This window comes from Drosophila sechellia, chromosome 2L, assembly GCF_004382195.2.
Source record: "Drosophila sechellia strain sech25 chromosome 2L, ASM438219v1, whole genome shotgun sequence".
Classification (NCBI taxonomy): domain Eukaryota; kingdom Metazoa; phylum Arthropoda; class Insecta; order Diptera; family Drosophilidae; genus Drosophila; species Drosophila sechellia.
This window is the reverse complement of record NC_045949.1, coordinates 20,718,270-20,735,024: the sequence shown is the minus strand read 5'-3', so window position 1 is coordinate 20,735,024 and position 16,755 is coordinate 20,718,270. Positions and strand designations below refer to the sequence as shown.

Sequence of the window (16,755 nt, the reverse complement as noted above, 5' to 3'; positions counted from 1 at the left end):
TTTTCTTCTGCACGTGCTGGATTTTTCCCAAATCCTAATTATGGTCATCCGCTCGTCAATAAGTCATCTTTCCGCTTTAATTCGCGAAAAAACTGCAGAAAAGCCAAAAGGAAAGTACCTAGAAACGGCCGTATAACGCAGCCGTGAAAATCGAAGGGATTTCATCGTCAGCGGTGTCGAGCAGGCGTGGATACGCGGAAAAGAAGCTGAGCAGCCGAAGAAATTTGGCTGAGTGTTTGCGTGAGGGTGGAAAACGGGGGACCGCAAACAACGGATCGCGAATTTCGTCTTAAGACAAAGTTTTTCGCTGCCTGTCACGGTATTCCACGGCCTTGCCCACGGACTTCCCGGTTCTGGAAAACCGCAGCCAGGCTAAAACGACGAGAAGGTAAGAGTCGCAATATGGCGAAAAAGATCCCCGATCCCAGCCAAATCGCCATGCGGCGCTGCTCAACCCACAATACCGCACCCCGCCCGTTGAATTCGTAAATTGGCTTCAACAGCATTTGCCTTTGCTTTTGTTACGATTTTTTGCTCTCCCCATTTGCGATTTTTTAAATGTTTTGCAAATATATTCCGTGGCCATTTTGTGGTTATAAGCGCCGCTTGTTGGCGGGTCCACGTGTGTAAGTGTGCGTGCCTGCTGCATTTGTATTAAATTACAACCACGCGGCCGCCCTCTTTGGATTTTGTTGCTGTGGTTTGTGCCGTTTCTGATAACCTCTTGCGTGTTGTTATCAAAAATGAGAGAGAGCCAAAGGAGGAGCACGGCTTACATCACAGACATCGCATTGCTTCAGTGACCTAATGCACTCCTAACCTTCGGAGAGGTTTTTCATATTGCTGCTGTTGCTGCGTTTCTACATACTTCACGAGAAAATAAATGGAAATCAAGAAAACTTGCTACCGTTGATTTGTCTCCTGAATTGTTGTTGTTTATTTTTGTTTGTCATTTTCCTTGTGCACTTTTCAGCTCTGTTTTCGTTTACCTGCCATTTCTCTCCGCCCATCTTTCGCTCTCTCTCGCTTCCGCTGCCACTCTCTTCTTAGTATTTTCGCCTGTCATCTGGCGGTCAGTAGCCGGCGCCCTCTCCCCTGCCCACATCACTTTACGTTCCGTTTCCTCCTTGTCGTCATACATCGAAATTCGTATTTTAAAATATATGTATGTATGAACTAATTCGCCGATTACTTCGGCAATTGGAAAAGCATCCTGGTCCTGCTGTTTTTGTTGATTCTTTCATGGGAAAAATGCGTATATAAAATTAAATGTAAATTAGAAAAATAAATATGAATAGTTCAAATATAACTTTTAGGATTAAGTTCGTAAATGGTTGAATTTAGAATTTAAATAAGCAATGAAACACACTTCTATTTTAGTATGTAGAAGTATATAGCATTGACAGATACTCCTGGCACAAAAATTCGTTTTTCATGTTGTTAATCCAAATTCAGTCTGTTTATCAAAATTATACAAAAATTATATCTATATAATATTATTTAAAAAACCAGACTATGATCATTTGGAGCACTTTTTTCTATGGTATCTATGATTTTATGCTGACTGTAAATACACTGTCTTTAATTTCTAACCACGGTTAAATAAACACGTATTATTTAGATAGAGAGTCATAGGCTTATTCACATACGCAAATGTTATATATCTGGACAAAATAATAATACCCACAGAAAGCAATCGTCGCCATGCACAGCGAATCATTTTTGGTAGTCGTCTCTCGGTCTTGTTTTTCTTCGCTTGTAAATTTCCTTCCACATTGCACAAATCATCTTTCTGTGACAAGAAAATCTTTGCCAATGTTTATTGTCTACCGTAGAGCGTCCTGGCCAGCTGCATGTTGAATGTTTCTGCGAGTGCTCAACAAGATATTGCCGGTATGTGAGCCCTCTGTACCTGCCCGAATCTCAATCTCCGCAATTGCCCCAATCCGAAACCTATTTTCCCCACCTCCTAGCCAGTTTTAGCCTTGTTTCTGTAGCGTCGATTGCAGCCACAATTGGAGTATAAATAAGCAGCAGAAGCGCGCTTACCAGCCATTCGAGATTCGGTGTTTGTTTCTGCGATTGCTTGACTGATACTCAAATTTTTGCTCTTTGCAGTGCTGCAACGATAAAGAAATGAACTCAAACATATTTCTGGGCACAGCTGAGAATGGCCTGCGGCACGATAAGATTGTTATACTTGATGCGGGAGCACAGTACGGCAAGGTGAGCTTAAAACCAAGAGTAATTTAAATCTCTTACTAAAATGGTCCTGGTTTCTCCGCAGGTTATCGACCGTAAGGTACGCGAACTATTCGTTGAGTCGGATATCCTTCCTCTGGACACGCCAGCTGCCACGATACGCGACAATGGCTATCGGGGCATTATCATCTCCGGCGGACCCAACTCAGTCTACGCTGAGGATGCGCCCAGCTATGATCCCGATCTATTCAAGCTAAAGATACCTATGTTGGGCATCTGCTACGGCATGCAGCTAATCAACAAAGAGTTCGGGGGCACAGTGCTCAAGAAGGATGTTCGAGAGGATGGCCAACAAAATATCCAGATCGAGACCTCGTGCCCGCTCTTTAGGTGAGCCAGGAAATATTGATTCCTAAAACAAGCAGCAACAAGAAAGTGTTTAGGCTTAAATGCGTTTACCTAAGCGCTGATACAATGCTGCTAGATCAATTTTAAAGCCAAGAACAATTTAGTTTAGAGCAGTTTATAAACTAATCTACACATGGCTTTACATATTATTATCTATCATTACCATTAATTATTCGAATAGAGTAATAATTAAATATTAACATTAATTAAATAACATAACATTTTCGTTTCCCACAGTCGCCTCAGTCGCACACAGTCCGTGCTGTTAACCCACGGCGATAGCGTTGAGAGAGTGGGCGAGAATCTGAAGATTGGTGGCTGGTCCACAAACCGCATTGTGACAGCCATTTACAATGAGGTACTCCGCATCTACGGCGTACAGTTCCATCCTGAGGTGGACCTCACTATCAATGGCAAACAGATGCTATCGAACTTCCTGTACGAAATCTGCGAACTGACACCTAACTTTACCATGGGTAGTAGAAAGGAGGAGTGCATACGCTATATTCGCGAGAAAGTGGGCAACAATAAGGTGTTGGTGAGTTTGGGAAATTAAATTTTGAATCAAGACATGAATATCTTAATGCAATCAACATTTTCCAGCTGCTGGTCAGCGGCGGCGTGGATTCGAGTGTCTGTGCAGCTTTGCTCCGCCGTGCTTTGTACCCTGATCAGATAATTGCAGTGCATGTAGATAATGGTATGACAGCAGACAAGATTAGCGAAATTTATTCATTTCTTTTTTTTTTACGACGATATTATTACCTAATATATTATACTTTACTCCTAGGTTTCATGCGCAAGAAGGAAAGTGAAAAGGTGGAGCGTTCACTGCGCGATATTGGCATTGATTTAATAGTCCGAAAAGAAGGCTATACGTTCCTTAAAGGCACCACGCAGGTCAAGAGGCCCGGACAGTACTCCGTGGTGGAAACTCCTATGTTATGTCAGACCTACAATCCTGAGGAAAAACGCAAGATAATTGGTGATATATTCGTCAAGGTGACCAATGATGTAGTAGCCGAATTGAAACTAAAGCCCGAAGAAGTTATGTTGGCCCAGGGAACCCTCCGACCAGATCTGATCGAGTCCGCCTCTAGCATGGTGAGCACGAATGCAGAAACAATCAAAACGCACCACAATGACACGGATCTTATCAGGTAAAAAGCAAATGTCGAAATTCCTAGCCAAGTTTTACTGATTAGATTATTTTTTTGTAATTCATTTCTTCAGAGAGCTTCGTAACGCAGGACGTGTGGTTGAGCCTCTTTGCGACTTCCATAAGGATGAAGTGCGCGACCTTGGCAATGATCTTGGCCTGCCTCAAGAGCTTGTGGAGAGGCAACCCTTTCCGGGTCCTGGCCTGGCGATCCGCGTCCTCTGCGCCGAAGAGGCATACATGGAGAAGGACTACTCGGAGACTCAGGCATGTTAACAATAAATTGCAGTCAAAGTTATTTTAATAAATATACTATTTAATTGTAGGTTATTATCCGCGTGATTGTAGACTACAAGAATAAACTGCAGAAGAACCATGCTCTGATCAACCGCGTAACGGGGGCCACGAACGAAGCGGAACAGAAAGACCTTATGCGTATCTCAGCGAACTCGCAGATCCAGGCAACTTTGCTGCCCATACGCTCAGTGGGCGTGCAAGGTGATAAGCGGTCATATAGCTACGTAGTAGGCTTATCCACGAGCCAGGAGCCCAACTGGCAGGACCTTCTCTTCCTCGCCAAAATCATACCGCGCATACTGCACAACGTGAACAGGGTGTGCTATATCTTCGGCGAACCCGTACAGTATCTGGTGACGGACATTACGCACACCACACTGAATACTGTAGTTCTTTCGCAACTGAGGCAAGCGGATGCTATTGCCAATGAAGTAAGTGGATTTGCAACAACAATAAATAAAATGTATTATATCATAACCGTTTTAGATCATAATGCAAGCTGGACTATACCGGAAAATCTCGCAGATGCCTGTTGTTCTTATACCCGTGCACTTTGACCGCGATCCCATTAACCGCACACCCTCCTGCAGAAGGTCGGTAGTGCTGCGTCCGTTCATTACGAACGACTTTATGACTGGTGTGCCGGCTGAGCCCGGATCCGTGCAAATGCCTTTGCAAGTGAGTCAGTGTTCAATCTTTCTGAAAAATGTATGTTAAATCTTTTCCTGCTCACAGGTCTTAAATCAAATTGTACGCGATATATCCAAGCTGGATGGAATCTCGAGGGTGCTGTACGACTTGACAGCTAAGCCGCCGGGCACCACTGAGTGGGAATGATGCGTTCAAACAAAAATTTTTAACAGCCATTTCATAGAAATAGATGAGAGAAAAAAAATCAACCAACCAATAAGCGGCGGGCGCTCGATTATAGGACAATGGCCAATCAATGGACGGTCATGTGGGATAAAGATTCAGCGGCGGACGGATCGACCCTTGCCTTCGAGCACTTCGCAGCTGCTCCTGCCTTTTAGAGAGACACGTTAAACGAGCAATTCATGAGGCGCAAATACAGAACTGCAACTGCCGCTTCGAAATTTAAAAACAATTCAGGTTCATTATATCGATGTTGCACGTATGTGTAGTTACTGTGGAATTAAGCGAATCGAGATCTAAAACAGATGGTAAACTATTTGCCAATAACACTTATGTACATTTTCATGTTTTGTTCCTTTTGAGAAAAGGAATGTGCCCACAAACCACGTAACAAACAAAAACAATTAATTTACGCATTTTTAGTTATATACATAAAAAATATATATTATATACATAATAAATAAATGCAAAATCGCAAGTTCTGAAAATTGTATATTTGCTAGAAAGAAGTGTTTTCGTGGCAAAAGGCATAAACGATTCTAAGAATACAAAACAAAAATATTGTAAGCTAAAATTATGAATTGTTATATAAAACGTCTATATTTAAAAAATGGCAAAACCAGAAAAATAAATCGATTATGATACAAGAAATGTAATAAAGCAAAAATCGATTTAAATGTGTTTGCATTGCATTTTTTATTTTGGATATCTAACCAAGGCCTATGGTCCAGACTTTGTTTTTGTTAAGTAATAAGGACCGCCACTGGTAATTTTTTGCATTTTTTGAAAAGCGTCGCGGGAGAGAACCAACTTGCTATTTTGGAGATTTCTTAACTTATCAAGCGACGCCATCTTTTCTCTAATGGGTGTACGTTTACTTGGCTTTTCCTGAATGTGTCGCAGGTTTCTAGACGGATTCTTTTCGAGAGTAGGTATCGAGCGCTTAAGATGCATTGGCTGAGTAAAAAAAATAGAATAAAAACTAAAGTGATTTGTGCGTTAACTATAAACATACAATTTCTCGAGGGGGTTTTCCCCCTTCTCGGTCAAACATGTGATTTAGAAACAGCAGTTTATCTGAATAAAATAGTTTTGGCTGCGGCGATTCACCCGAAAACTTTGCACCCTGCTCTTGTATGCGCTCCATCTCAACTTTATAGCGAAGCTTGTGAATCATATGTTTCCAAAACCCAGATGGCGAGTCTGCTTTCATTTCATCGGCGATCGCATCCCAGATTCGGTCTTTGAGCTCGAAATTGAAGAAATCTTTGTTGCGCTGATTCCACAAGCATTTGTGATCTTCATACAAGGCGATTAACTTTAATTTAGCCTTGGCTGTCTTCATGAACTCCGGGCTAGGTGAGAAGGTGATGGGGGTCTTTCGCAAAGAAGTGGCGTCAGTATAGGTGTAGGAGCCTGTGCTGGAGTCAAAGGACGTTGTACTCTGTACCTGACGCTTCAGTTTTGCAGCCAGTAGGGCTCGCCTTCTTCCCAACGATGGCTTGTCGGAGAGTGAAAAGAAATCCGTGCTGGAAGCAACGGAGGTTTTACTTTGAGCTCTGCGTTTCATAGTCCTAGAATTGGATTTACTAATAATTTATATTTATATATTGACAATTCGAAATATTTTCCAAAAGGTAAGGCTGAATAATAAGTAATCTGCCCCAGTAGATTCTATTATTGATATTATGCTTTATTCTCCACTATATAATATTAAAATCAACTTATTGTTGTGTCTTACGTCTTATAATTGATAAAATTACGTTAATAATTAAGAAAATGTAGAGGGCACGGGAGGTATTGAGGGCACTTATTGTCCGCTTTTTTTGTTGAACTCTTGTTTATTAAATGAAAGAGAATCGGTTTAATACATATTACTTGAGTTTTATTCGCACTTAAAGTTTCATCGTAGGGCAATCTGTAGAGCATTTGGACAAATTCGAAAAGAACAAAAATTGAATAAAAAGGCATGCATAGCAAGAATTACAAATAAAATTGTGTATAATTATATATATAAAACTTTTACAATTTCTCGCTATCGTTCGGTTACATAATTCACGTTTAAAGCTGCACACTCGATATACTCAAAATATAATATAAACAATTAGAAAAAAATTGAATAACAATACCATAACTCGATTGCTTCCGTTGTGAATTTGAGTGTGTTCACCTACAGGGAGAAGGTTGGGATGAGGCTTCTGGACTGGGTGTCTTAAGTAGGTCCAGGACCATTTACTGGGCCAGTTCCTTCATGCGGTTAAGAGCGCTGCCGGCCTTGAACCAGCCGATCTGCAGGTCGTTCAGGGTGTGGTTAAGCTTGATCCTGTCGACCTTGTCGCCGTTCTTGATTTCGGCATCTACGGGCTTTCCAGGCGCCAGGGAGTTTAGGTTGAGCAGGGAGATTTTGCTCGTGGGCTGGATCTGTTGGATTACAAAGATATGGTTAAAATGACCGTAGGCACAGAAGTCAAGAGTCGCAAACCTTATCGTAATCAGCGGGATTGGCGAAGGTGAGAGGCAGCAGACCCTGTTTCTTCAGGTTGGTCTCGTGAATACGGGCGAAGGACTTGACGATAATGGCACGACCACCAAGGTGACGGGGCTCCAAAGCGGCATGCTCGCGGGACGAACCCTCGCCGTAGTTCTCATCGCCGACAGCCACCCACTTGATGCCGTTGGCCTTGTAGTCGCGGGCAACATCGGGAACTCCGCCCCAGCTACCGTTGCGCTGGTTCTTAATGTTGTTCATCTCGTTGTTTTCGTAGTTGGTGGCGCCGATAAACATGTTGTTGGAGATGTTGTCCAAATGGCCACGGTACTTCAGCCAGGGTCCGGCAGCGGAGATGTGGTCAGTGGTGCACTTTCCCTTTACCTTGATCAGCACAGTCAGATCGGTCAGATCCTGGCCGTTCCACTTGTCAAAAGGCTCCAGCAGCTGCAGACGCGTCGATTTGGGATCGACAGCCACCTTGACATTTTCGCCGCTCTGTGGGATTTCCATATTGATTCTTGAAAACACTATAAATCAGTTTGGGAATTTAAGTGTACTTACGGGTGGGGGAGCAGTGTAGGTGTCCTGTCCGGGGTCGAAACCCTTGGCGGGCAGCTCGTCGCCGAAGGGAGCCTTGAGCTTGAACTTCTTGCCATCAGCACCAGTAAGCTCGTCGGTCAGCGGGTTGAAGTCCAGACGACCGGCGATGGACAGAGCGGTGACCAACTCGGGACTGGTGACAAAGCAATGGGTGGCCGGATTAGCATCGTTCCTGCCAGTAAAGTTTCGGTTGTAGGATGTGACAATGGTGTTCTTGTCGCCCTTCTTAACGTCCTTACGATCCCACTGTCCAATGCAGGGACCGCAAGCGTTGGCCAGAACAGTGCCGCCGAACTTGTCGAACACCTCTGAGATGCCGTCGCGCTCGATGGTGGCGCGGATCTGCTCTGATCCGGGAGTCACGTTGAAGGGAATCTTCGACTTGAGGCCATGGCTCATGGCATCCTTGGCGATGCTGGCGCAGCGGCCCATGTCCTCATACGAAGAGTTGGTGCAAGACCCAATAAGACCTACACGAATGTCCATAGGGTAGCCGTTCTTCTTCGAGTTCTCGCCCAGCTTGCTGATGGGATGGCCTAAATCGGGAGTGAATGGTCCGTTAACATGGGGCTCCAGGGTGTCCAGGTTGATTTCAATCAGCTCATCGTACTCGCAGTTTTTGTCAGCGGACAGAATCTTGGACTGGTACTTCTGGGCTTCGGAGGCAATGCCAGCACGGCCTGTCGATTTCAGGTAATCAGCCATGCGCTGGTTGAAGGGGAACAGAGAGGTGGTAGCTCCGATCTCAGCACCCATGTTGCAGATGGTGGCCATGCCTGTACAGGAGATGGAGTCAACACCCTTGCCGTGATACTCAATGATGGCACCGGTGCCTCCCTTGACGGTCAGGATATCAGCAACCTTCAGGATAACATCCTTGGGCGAGGTCCAGCCGCTAATCTTGCCAGTCAAATTGACACCAATCACCTTGGGGCACTTCAGCTCCCAGGGGATGTCGGCCATCACATCGACGGCATCAGCACCACCAACGCCAATGCACAGGCCACCCAAGCCACCACCGTTGGGGGTGTGTGAGTCAGTACCAATCATCAGCAGGCCGGGGAAAGCGTAGTTCTCCAGAATGATCTGATGGATGATGCCGCTGCCTGGCTTCCAGAAGCCCAATCCATACTTTGCACAGGTGCTGGCCAAGAAATCGTACACTTCCTTGTTCAGGTCCTTGGCACGGGCCAAATCCTTGGGTCCACCAATCTGCGCCTCGATTAAATGATCACAGTGAACAGTGGAGGGCACAGCCACCTTTTTCAGTCCGGAGGAGATAAACTGCAGCAGAGCCATCTGTGCAGTGGCATCTTGCATAGCCACGCGATCGGGGCGAAGGCGCAGGTACGAAGTACCGCGCACGATGTCCTGGTTTGCGGGATCGTCCAGATGCGAGTACAGCACCTTCTCGGAGAGAGTCAGTGGGCGATTCAAGCGACCGCGCACCACTTCCAGGCGCTTGTTCAGTTTCTCGTACGGCAGGTAGACGTCAGAGTCGAACTTGGACAGAGCAACTTTAGAGGCGGTGTAGCAGGAGGCGTGGAATTGACGCACCACTGTGGCTTCGGACGCAGCATGCTTGCCCAGTCGGCACACCTGGAAAGCAGATAAGAACTGTTAAATATGGTGAAGTGGTAAACTTGGCAATCAAGATCAAGTAATTAGCACAATGCCAATTTCTAGTTTATTTGCACTCCGTACTCTGTGAGATTTGATTGAGTAGATTGGTAGCGCAATAACACTTGATTATCATGTCAGGAGGCTTCGTCACTTTAATTTAATTGATTTCTCTATCAGAAAATATGAAAATATCAAATGGCAGTAATGTTTTGTAAAAAAATACAATTTTGATAATTGCCAAGAGTACAATCATTTGGGGACCATATCTGTGATTATTCTTCTTTATTGTATATTAAATTTGACATACATATGTATATAACAAACGTACAACATTATTAGCATATGTTTCACTTGTTTTAAGATCAATATATTGCTAAGTATTAAGCTGTTATTTTTTAATTGTCTTGGAGTTTTTGAATAGCTTGAAATTATCAATTGATCCATTCACCGCTTCAGAGTGAAATTTTTCAAAATATTTTTTTGAGATTAGTGAAATGATTGAAAGCTTAAAAATAACAATCGAAATATTTTAAGTGCAAGCCTAAATACTTAAAGGCTCTTCGAATTGCAAAATAAAAAAATAAAAAGTAGCTGGAAATATAGTTTGGTTTGTTTATGCCGAGATAAAGAAAAGATAACTTAGCCTTTCAAATTGTTACAATATACCACAGGCCCCTCCAATTCGAAGAACCACGTGACACATCTGTGTGTACATGCAAGCAAATCGCAACAATTGCAATGACAATTACGTCAAATAGGTCGTTAACTTATGGGCAGAGTACAGTGAAACCTTTCTCGAAGCGATCGTGGAAAAACCCCACTTGAAAGGCAAAACTCATCCAATGCGCGGGATACTCAAGTTAAACGGCGCAACTTTTTAAGCTATATTTAGTGCAGCATTATCAAAATGTAAGTAAACCTGTCACAGATAAGACGGTCCTCCGCCCCAAGATATATGCTCTAGAGGGTGTTCGCCTCCTGGTTAAATAACTGGGCCACGGCGATTATGTAAATGCAAATATGCCAACCATCGAACCCCCACGAATCGCTGTTAATTGTTGAGAGCTAACGATTTCGCATGGTTAACTGCTGCGTATTCAATATACATGTCTGGGATGCAGGGACTGTAGAATCACAAGCACTGCGAACTCGGTTACCTAACCACTTCGAATTTTATGATTTTAGGTTAGAAAACGCTGTGCGAAAAATTTGATATTTTTCGCTGCCAACATCCTGCTGGGTCTGTAAAAAATTGGCAATGATTTTTGGTAAACTTTCGCGCAGTGCTCTGTCCAGTTGTCTTTATCGCAGCTTTGAATTTCGTGGTTTCATTCACAGACTATACGTAAACGTATATATGTGCGTGGTTATATTTGGACCGACTGGAGGCACAGGCTCCGCACTAGAACCTACCTGTGCCTGGGCGCTCATCAATCTCGCAGCCATGGTCGCGTCCTGATTAAGCGATACTCGAAATAAACCCGACGAAATTGATATTGCAGCAAATGCTTTGAAGCCGTCAAAATTTTCAGCCCTCTCAGCCGGAAGATTTCAAGACAGACTAACTTCTTTACCACGGCGACCAGTGTTAGCTGGCGTCGCGCATACGCGTCAGCAATGTCCCGCCGGCTTGTTTCCCGCCAAATCTGGGTCGTTATATACGTAGGATCATATGATGTTTATCAGTTCAGAATTAAAGCGATAAACATTAATTAATATTAAGAGATTTAATGGACTTTATGGAGTTAACTTAAATTGGAGTAAATGCTGAAATAATGCACTGACGACAAACCTATTTTTCTAAGCAGGCATTGATTTGTTAGTTTTGAATTTTTAAGTTAACATTCAGACGATAATAATAAAATATAATTTTAAAAGGTGCACCAAAAAACCGTTATTTTGATGATTGTGAATTTAGATAGTCGCACGATGTCTCGCATCGAGTAAATGTTGTTTAAAAATAACACAAAAATAAAAAAACGCAACCAGATTTAAAAAAAATCACTGCGACAATAAGCAGAAATCATGGAATACATCCTTTGCCTGTACCCACCATTAATGTGCTCTAGCTTTTTTTAGCAGCCAGCGCAGACGACTACCGCTGTGCTGCCCAACACTGCCCATTTGTTTGCGTGGGCGGGTGTGATACTTTCCCACAACTGCGCGAATAATAAATAGGCTCGGCTGTGAACAATGTTTGACGATGGCCAGTCAGCATTAGTCCTGATCCCCTTGCCATGTCCGAGCGTCACTTAGTGCACGAGATACCCGGGGAGTACCAGCCAGTGCCCAGAGAACCGGAAGAGCCAACCCCTTTGACCACATCCTGTTGCCGGCGTCCTAATTGCGGCCTAGGGCTCCAGGATGAGCGAAAAATCTGTTCCTGCAACCACGGCTACATCATACCAGTCCTTTTACTCTTCGTTCTGGTGATGATTGTGCTTCTGTTGCCTTTGGAGACCTACCATCGAAATGAGAACGGAAACAGCCCCGTTCCGGTGGAGAAGCCGTTACCATGTCAACTCGAACTGGTGGAGAGCTTGCCCTTGGGGTTGAACTACAGCCAATGGCAAAGCCACCCCCAACTGAGGAGCACCTTTGAGGCCTGGCAGCACCTCCTAGGCAGGGCAAAGGCCTCGTTGAACATCGTTTCTCCGCACTGGACACTGCGCGGCTTGGACGTCAACGATAGCAGCACCGGGCCTGGAGATCAACTCTTTCAGCAGCTTCTGTCGAATGGAGATGCCGGCAGACCCAAGCTGCGCGTGCGGATTGTGGTTAATCGCAGCCAGGATAGCCTGTGGCATGCTGATGCCCGTATCTTGGCTAATTACGGAGCAGCCGACGTCGTGGGCATTAATTTGCTGCACTCAAAACTGTGGTTAGTGGACGGGGAGCACTTCTACTTGGGCACAGCTAGCATGGACTGGCGATCACTGACGCAACGGAAGGAACTAGGTGTGCTGGCCAGGAATTGTCCCCATCTTGCCCTAGATCTGGGAAAGATCTTCAAGGCGTATTGGTACCTGGGCAGCAATGAAGTGCCAAAGAGCTGGCCGTGGATATACCACACACACATCAATCAAAGAAGACCGCTTTTGCTAAACATCAACAAAAAACATAAAATGAGAGCTTATTTATCCACATCCCCACCAGAGTTGATCGCTACTGGAAGGACCCGAGAGCTAGATGCCATTTTAGAGGCTATCGACAAGGCCACAGACGTTATACACCTCTCCTTAATGGAGTACTCTCCTCGGCTAAGACGGAATAACAAATTGGAGTACTGGCCGGTCATAGACAATGCCCTGCGTAGGGCTGCCTTGGAACGCGGTGTGGCTATTAAGGTGCTTATTTCATGGTGGAAATATTCGGATCCCAGCGAGGATTACTTCTTGAGGTCCCTCCAAGCGCTCGACAAAATTACGGAAGAAGTGGATATACAAATGGTAATGAGTTTTTACAAAGTATTGGCAAATTTTTGACAATTGCTTTGCTCTTGCAGCGACGTTTTGTTGTACCCACCACAAATGAACTGGAGAGGATTTCCGGCGGGAGAGTTAACTGCAACTCGTACTTAGTCACCGATAGGGTTGCCTTTATTAGCACCTCCAGTTTGTCGGGAGAGCATTTTACTTACTCAGCTGGCATTGGATTACTACTCCAGGACATGGACTACAACAATAATAGTATCCGTACAGATTTAATGGCAATTTTTATGCGGGATTGGTTTAGTCCCTATGCTTTGCCACTGAAACCAATTTTACGAATTTGAATTACGCTTTTAAATCCGCCGGCACTTTGCAACACCGCCATCAGCTGTTCATGTCATAACAAATGCAAAATCTAACCTCAAATTCTAAAATAAATTTAAGTTCCTCGCTCTCGAGTTAAAATAAAGCAAACATTAACCATGGCTAACAAGCCGACGCGCGATGTGATCGGCATCATCTTCAAGAACTTTTGGAAATCCCTAAGACCGCGGCAGTTTCGTGGGGATTACATTGGGGAGGACTATTTTGGGAATAAGTACTACGAAATTCCTGCAAATCCTTCGATTGGGAAGAGGAAGCCTGCCCGGTGGTTCGAGCCAGCGGATAAAGAAGCCTTCGACCAGGAGCTGACTGCCGAATGGGAGGCGTGGCTACGAGGGCGCCGGGAGGAACCGCCCACCCGCGAAGAGCTGGTGAAAAATCTTCAGATAATGGACATGAAGAAACGCAACGCCGCCGAATTGGAAGCAACATACGCCAAGGGTAAGGACGACAAGGCACTGCCCAAGCAGGTGGACGGACCAATCATTGGAACCTTTCCCAAATACAAGGAGTATGAGTTTATTCCTGGCAAGGAGCCACCGGAGAAGTAACTCTATATTGGTTTTCCTTTTAATTTAATTTGTAAATATAGTTAAATTGATCTGTTTTACCATTCGTTCAAATCTAAGTCTTTAACAATATCCACGGCTCCACCCGCCTCATCGTAATCATCTTCCACTATTGCTGGCCGGTGGTTTTGTTTCTCGGGCTTCGCTTTCTTAACCTTTTTGGCTTTAGGCTGCTCAACTTCCACCTCCTCCTCCTTGTGTACATCTCCATCGTCATCATCATCTGATCCAAAGTGCAGGCCATCATTGCCTTCATCTTCCGAGTCCGAGGGGAAGAGTTCGACCTCGCCGTTTTCATTTCTCACTGGTACTCCGGTTTTGACCGGTAGTTTCTTTAGCTTGGGTACATCATAGTCCGCATTGATTTCATCCGTCTGCGCTGCCTGTCGTCGCTTCTTGGTCTCGTGTGTCTTTAGCCAGCTGGAATAGTAGACGTCCAGTGGAGTGCGCTTAAGACGGAGTTGCTGCTCCCAGGCGGCGACCGCCTGGGCATCCTTTATATCAAATGTGACGCTGCTCTTGCTACGTTGCTGCTCTATGAAGCGGCCACTCTCCTGAATCTTCTCAAGTAGCTGTTTAAGTTTTCGAGCATAATTGGCATTCCTGCATTCCTTAAGGTACGTTTTGATGGCCATGACAGTGGGCACCACCAAATCGCTAAAGGCCAGCGATGCGGACTCATGAGCGAGATATTCCAACAGAAGCGCACACACCTGCTCGATCACCTCATCGCGGAAGCCATTTTCCGCCAACTGCCCTTTGTTAAGCCTTAGGACGCAGGTAAACTGCACTGGCTTCATGGATACCGCCGAGTGCTTGCGGTTAAAGGTATTGCTCTTTAATACCTCCACAATGAGTGGAAGCATCGGCACATATGTGTTTGTCTCTTTGGCCAGTGAAATTAGGGTCTGCAGACAGTGGAATCGCAATGGGAAGTACTGAGCGGTGGGTATCAGTCGAATCACTCCGGTGGCAATGGTAACTAGGGGATAAATCAGAGGCTGCAACTGTGGTTTGTTTGCACTTGCTCCCAGGAGATCTGCCCACAAGCGCAGCGAGTTAATAAATTGCCAGTTGTAAACCGCTTGGAAACTGTCCTTTTTCTTAAGGATCACTGCATTTCGCAGGTGAATGGCCAACTGTCGGATGTTGAGGAAGGCATGTTGATAACTGACGTTTAAATCCAACGCGAACATCTCCACCAGCGAGCGGCGCATAAAGTTGATTCCTGGTAAAGTGTTCGGCGACACGAACTTGGAATTGCGAACATAGGCCAGGTACATGGCTTTTAGAACGTGATTCAGCATGGTCGCCTGCAAGATACATTGATGTTAGCCCTCCTGCTATAATATTCACAATAATTTTCCAGTTTAAAATATTTACCTGCTGTTTCCTGGTTATCTTCAGAATGCAAAGAAAGGCCAGAACCCTAACAGTTTCATCTCCAGTGGACCATAAGACAACCAGGCGCTTTAATATGTTCTTTCCAAGTGCCGAAAAAGGGACCACCATGCCAGCCATTTGATGCAGATGCTTCAGCAACACGCCCAAGATATTTGGACTAGACACCTGCTCCACCAGACGAATCAAATCGGTGAGGTAGTAGCGCAAACAGCCGCGCACCTTGACCCACTTCTTGTGCTTGTGCAGCGGTAGGCTGCTGTTGGGTCTAACGCCCAGCAACCGAATGATGGCTGGCTGCAGGTGGATTACGCAGAGCTGAATTACTCCATTAAACGCAGCTGCCCCCACTACTTTAAATGCGGCGGCATTAGGCTGGTTCTCTCCTCCGTCCGCTCCGTCGGCAGAGATACTGGCCAGGGCTGAATTGAAAGCCTGTATAACCTTGCGAACAATGTCAATGGATATGTTGGCCTGGCCCAATTGCTGTTCCCACTGATGCAACAGGTTGAGGGTGATCTTTTGGGTACCTCCAGCTGCCGCATCGTCCTCTTCGTCGATCTCAAAGTCACTCTCATCGCTAGCCACCTCTAAATCCTCGCTGGGTTTGTGGTACTTCTCTTCATCATCCTCGTCGTCTTCACTTTCCTTAGTTGCCGTATCCTCCTTGTCTTCCTCATCCCCCTCTTCATCATCATCTGTGTCCAGTAAATTAAAGTCCAGTAGCTTCTTATCATTCTTTTTTAAGAAATCGTAAAACTCTGGGTCTATATCTTTAAGTCCTTCAAGCTCCTCTTTGCGGGATTTCTTGAATCCCTGTTTTGTGGGCTTCCCATTCCTCACTGGTTCGCCGACTTTCTGCTTCGGGTTTCTTGGGAGAACTTTCGATTCAGAGGATGTTTGCGGTTTCCCCTTCCTGAGGGCATCCTTGGCGGCCTTCTTTTTGCTTAGGTCAGGCTTAGATTTGCCCAGGGTCTTAACTTTTTTCGTTGCCAGCTTCATTTTTCAACGTGCAAACTAAAACAAATATGCACGTGCGCTGTTCAACGGGGCTGCCACGCTGCTGAATTGTGGGCAGTGCTGCCATTGCGTTAGGAAAATACAGCTATATACTAGCTAAAGCAAAACTAAGCAAGTTTTAACAATTTAATTAAAATGCAACTATTATCTAGACATTATTTACAATTTATATACAACTCATTTTCCAGTTGGACTTCAAAGGCAATACAGTTGGAATAACTGAAATACAAATGATAGCTGTGTTTCCAAGCAAATCCAACAAATAAATTTTTCTACCTAAGTAAAAATTTTAAATAA

The 16,755-nt window shown here is 44.8% G+C and overlaps 6 protein-coding genes and 1 non-coding gene across 7 annotated transcripts; 4 read left to right on the top strand and 3 right to left on the bottom strand.

Annotated features, from left to right (window-relative positions):
* Positions 1-40: 40 nt before the first annotated feature.
* Positions 41-5,432, top strand: LOC6618256 (GMP synthase [glutamine-hydrolyzing]). The gene is made up of 10 exons (XM_032715829.1): positions 41-388; positions 2,119-2,226; positions 2,288-2,592; positions 2,848-3,148; positions 3,214-3,310; positions 3,401-3,770; positions 3,844-4,036; positions 4,096-4,497; positions 4,553-4,744; positions 4,802-5,432. Exons 2-10 carry the CDS (start codon positions 2,137-2,139, stop codon positions 4,901-4,903), a joined length of 2,052 nt encoding a protein of 683 aa, XP_032571720.1. The 5' UTR covers positions 41-388; positions 2,119-2,136; the 3' UTR covers positions 4,904-5,432.
* Positions 2,621-2,757, top strand: LOC116800239. The gene has a single exon (XR_004361215.1).
* Positions 5,433-5,534: 102 nt separating the features above from the next.
* Positions 5,535-6,641, bottom strand: LOC6618255. Its single transcript, XM_002042493.2, has 2 exons — positions 5,955-6,641; positions 5,535-5,896 (listed from the first exon to the last, which is right to left on the bottom strand). Exons 1-2 carry the CDS (start codon positions 6,507-6,509, stop codon positions 5,660-5,662), a joined length of 792 nt encoding a protein of 263 aa, XP_002042529.2. The 5' UTR covers positions 6,510-6,641; the 3' UTR covers positions 5,535-5,659.
* Positions 6,642-6,922: 281 nt separating this feature from the next.
* LOC6618254 (probable aconitate hydratase, mitochondrial) lies at positions 6,923-11,219 on the bottom strand. The gene is made up of 4 exons (XM_002042492.2): positions 11,067-11,219; positions 7,992-9,629; positions 7,422-7,925; positions 6,923-7,360 (listed from the first exon to the last, which is right to left on the bottom strand). Exons 1-4 carry the CDS (start codon positions 11,097-11,099, stop codon positions 7,172-7,174), a joined length of 2,364 nt encoding a protein of 787 aa, XP_002042528.1. The 5' UTR covers positions 11,100-11,219; the 3' UTR covers positions 6,923-7,171.
* A 545-nt stretch (positions 11,220-11,764) lies between these two features.
* LOC6618253 (phospholipase D3) lies at positions 11,765-13,569 on the top strand. Its single transcript, XM_002042491.2, has 2 exons — positions 11,765-13,102; positions 13,159-13,569. The coding sequence occupies exons 1-2, from the start codon at positions 11,891-11,893 to the stop codon at positions 13,426-13,428; spliced, it is 1,482 nt and encodes a 493-aa protein (XP_002042527.1). The 5' UTR covers positions 11,765-11,890; the 3' UTR covers positions 13,429-13,569.
* LOC6618252 (NADH dehydrogenase [ubiquinone] 1 alpha subcomplex assembly factor 2) lies at positions 13,542-14,091 on the top strand. Its single transcript, XM_002042490.2, has one exon. It carries the CDS (start codon positions 13,567-13,569, stop codon positions 14,017-14,019), a length of 453 nt encoding a protein of 150 aa, XP_002042526.1. The 5' UTR covers positions 13,542-13,566; the 3' UTR covers positions 14,020-14,091.
* LOC6618251 (nucleolar complex protein 2 homolog) lies at positions 13,987-16,501 on the bottom strand. The gene is made up of 2 exons (XM_002042489.2): positions 15,421-16,501; positions 13,987-15,350 (listed from the first exon to the last, which is right to left on the bottom strand). Exons 1-2 carry the CDS (start codon positions 16,438-16,440, stop codon positions 14,076-14,078), a joined length of 2,295 nt encoding a protein of 764 aa, XP_002042525.1. The 5' UTR covers positions 16,441-16,501; the 3' UTR covers positions 13,987-14,075.
* Between the last annotated feature and the right edge of the window lie 254 nt (positions 16,502-16,755).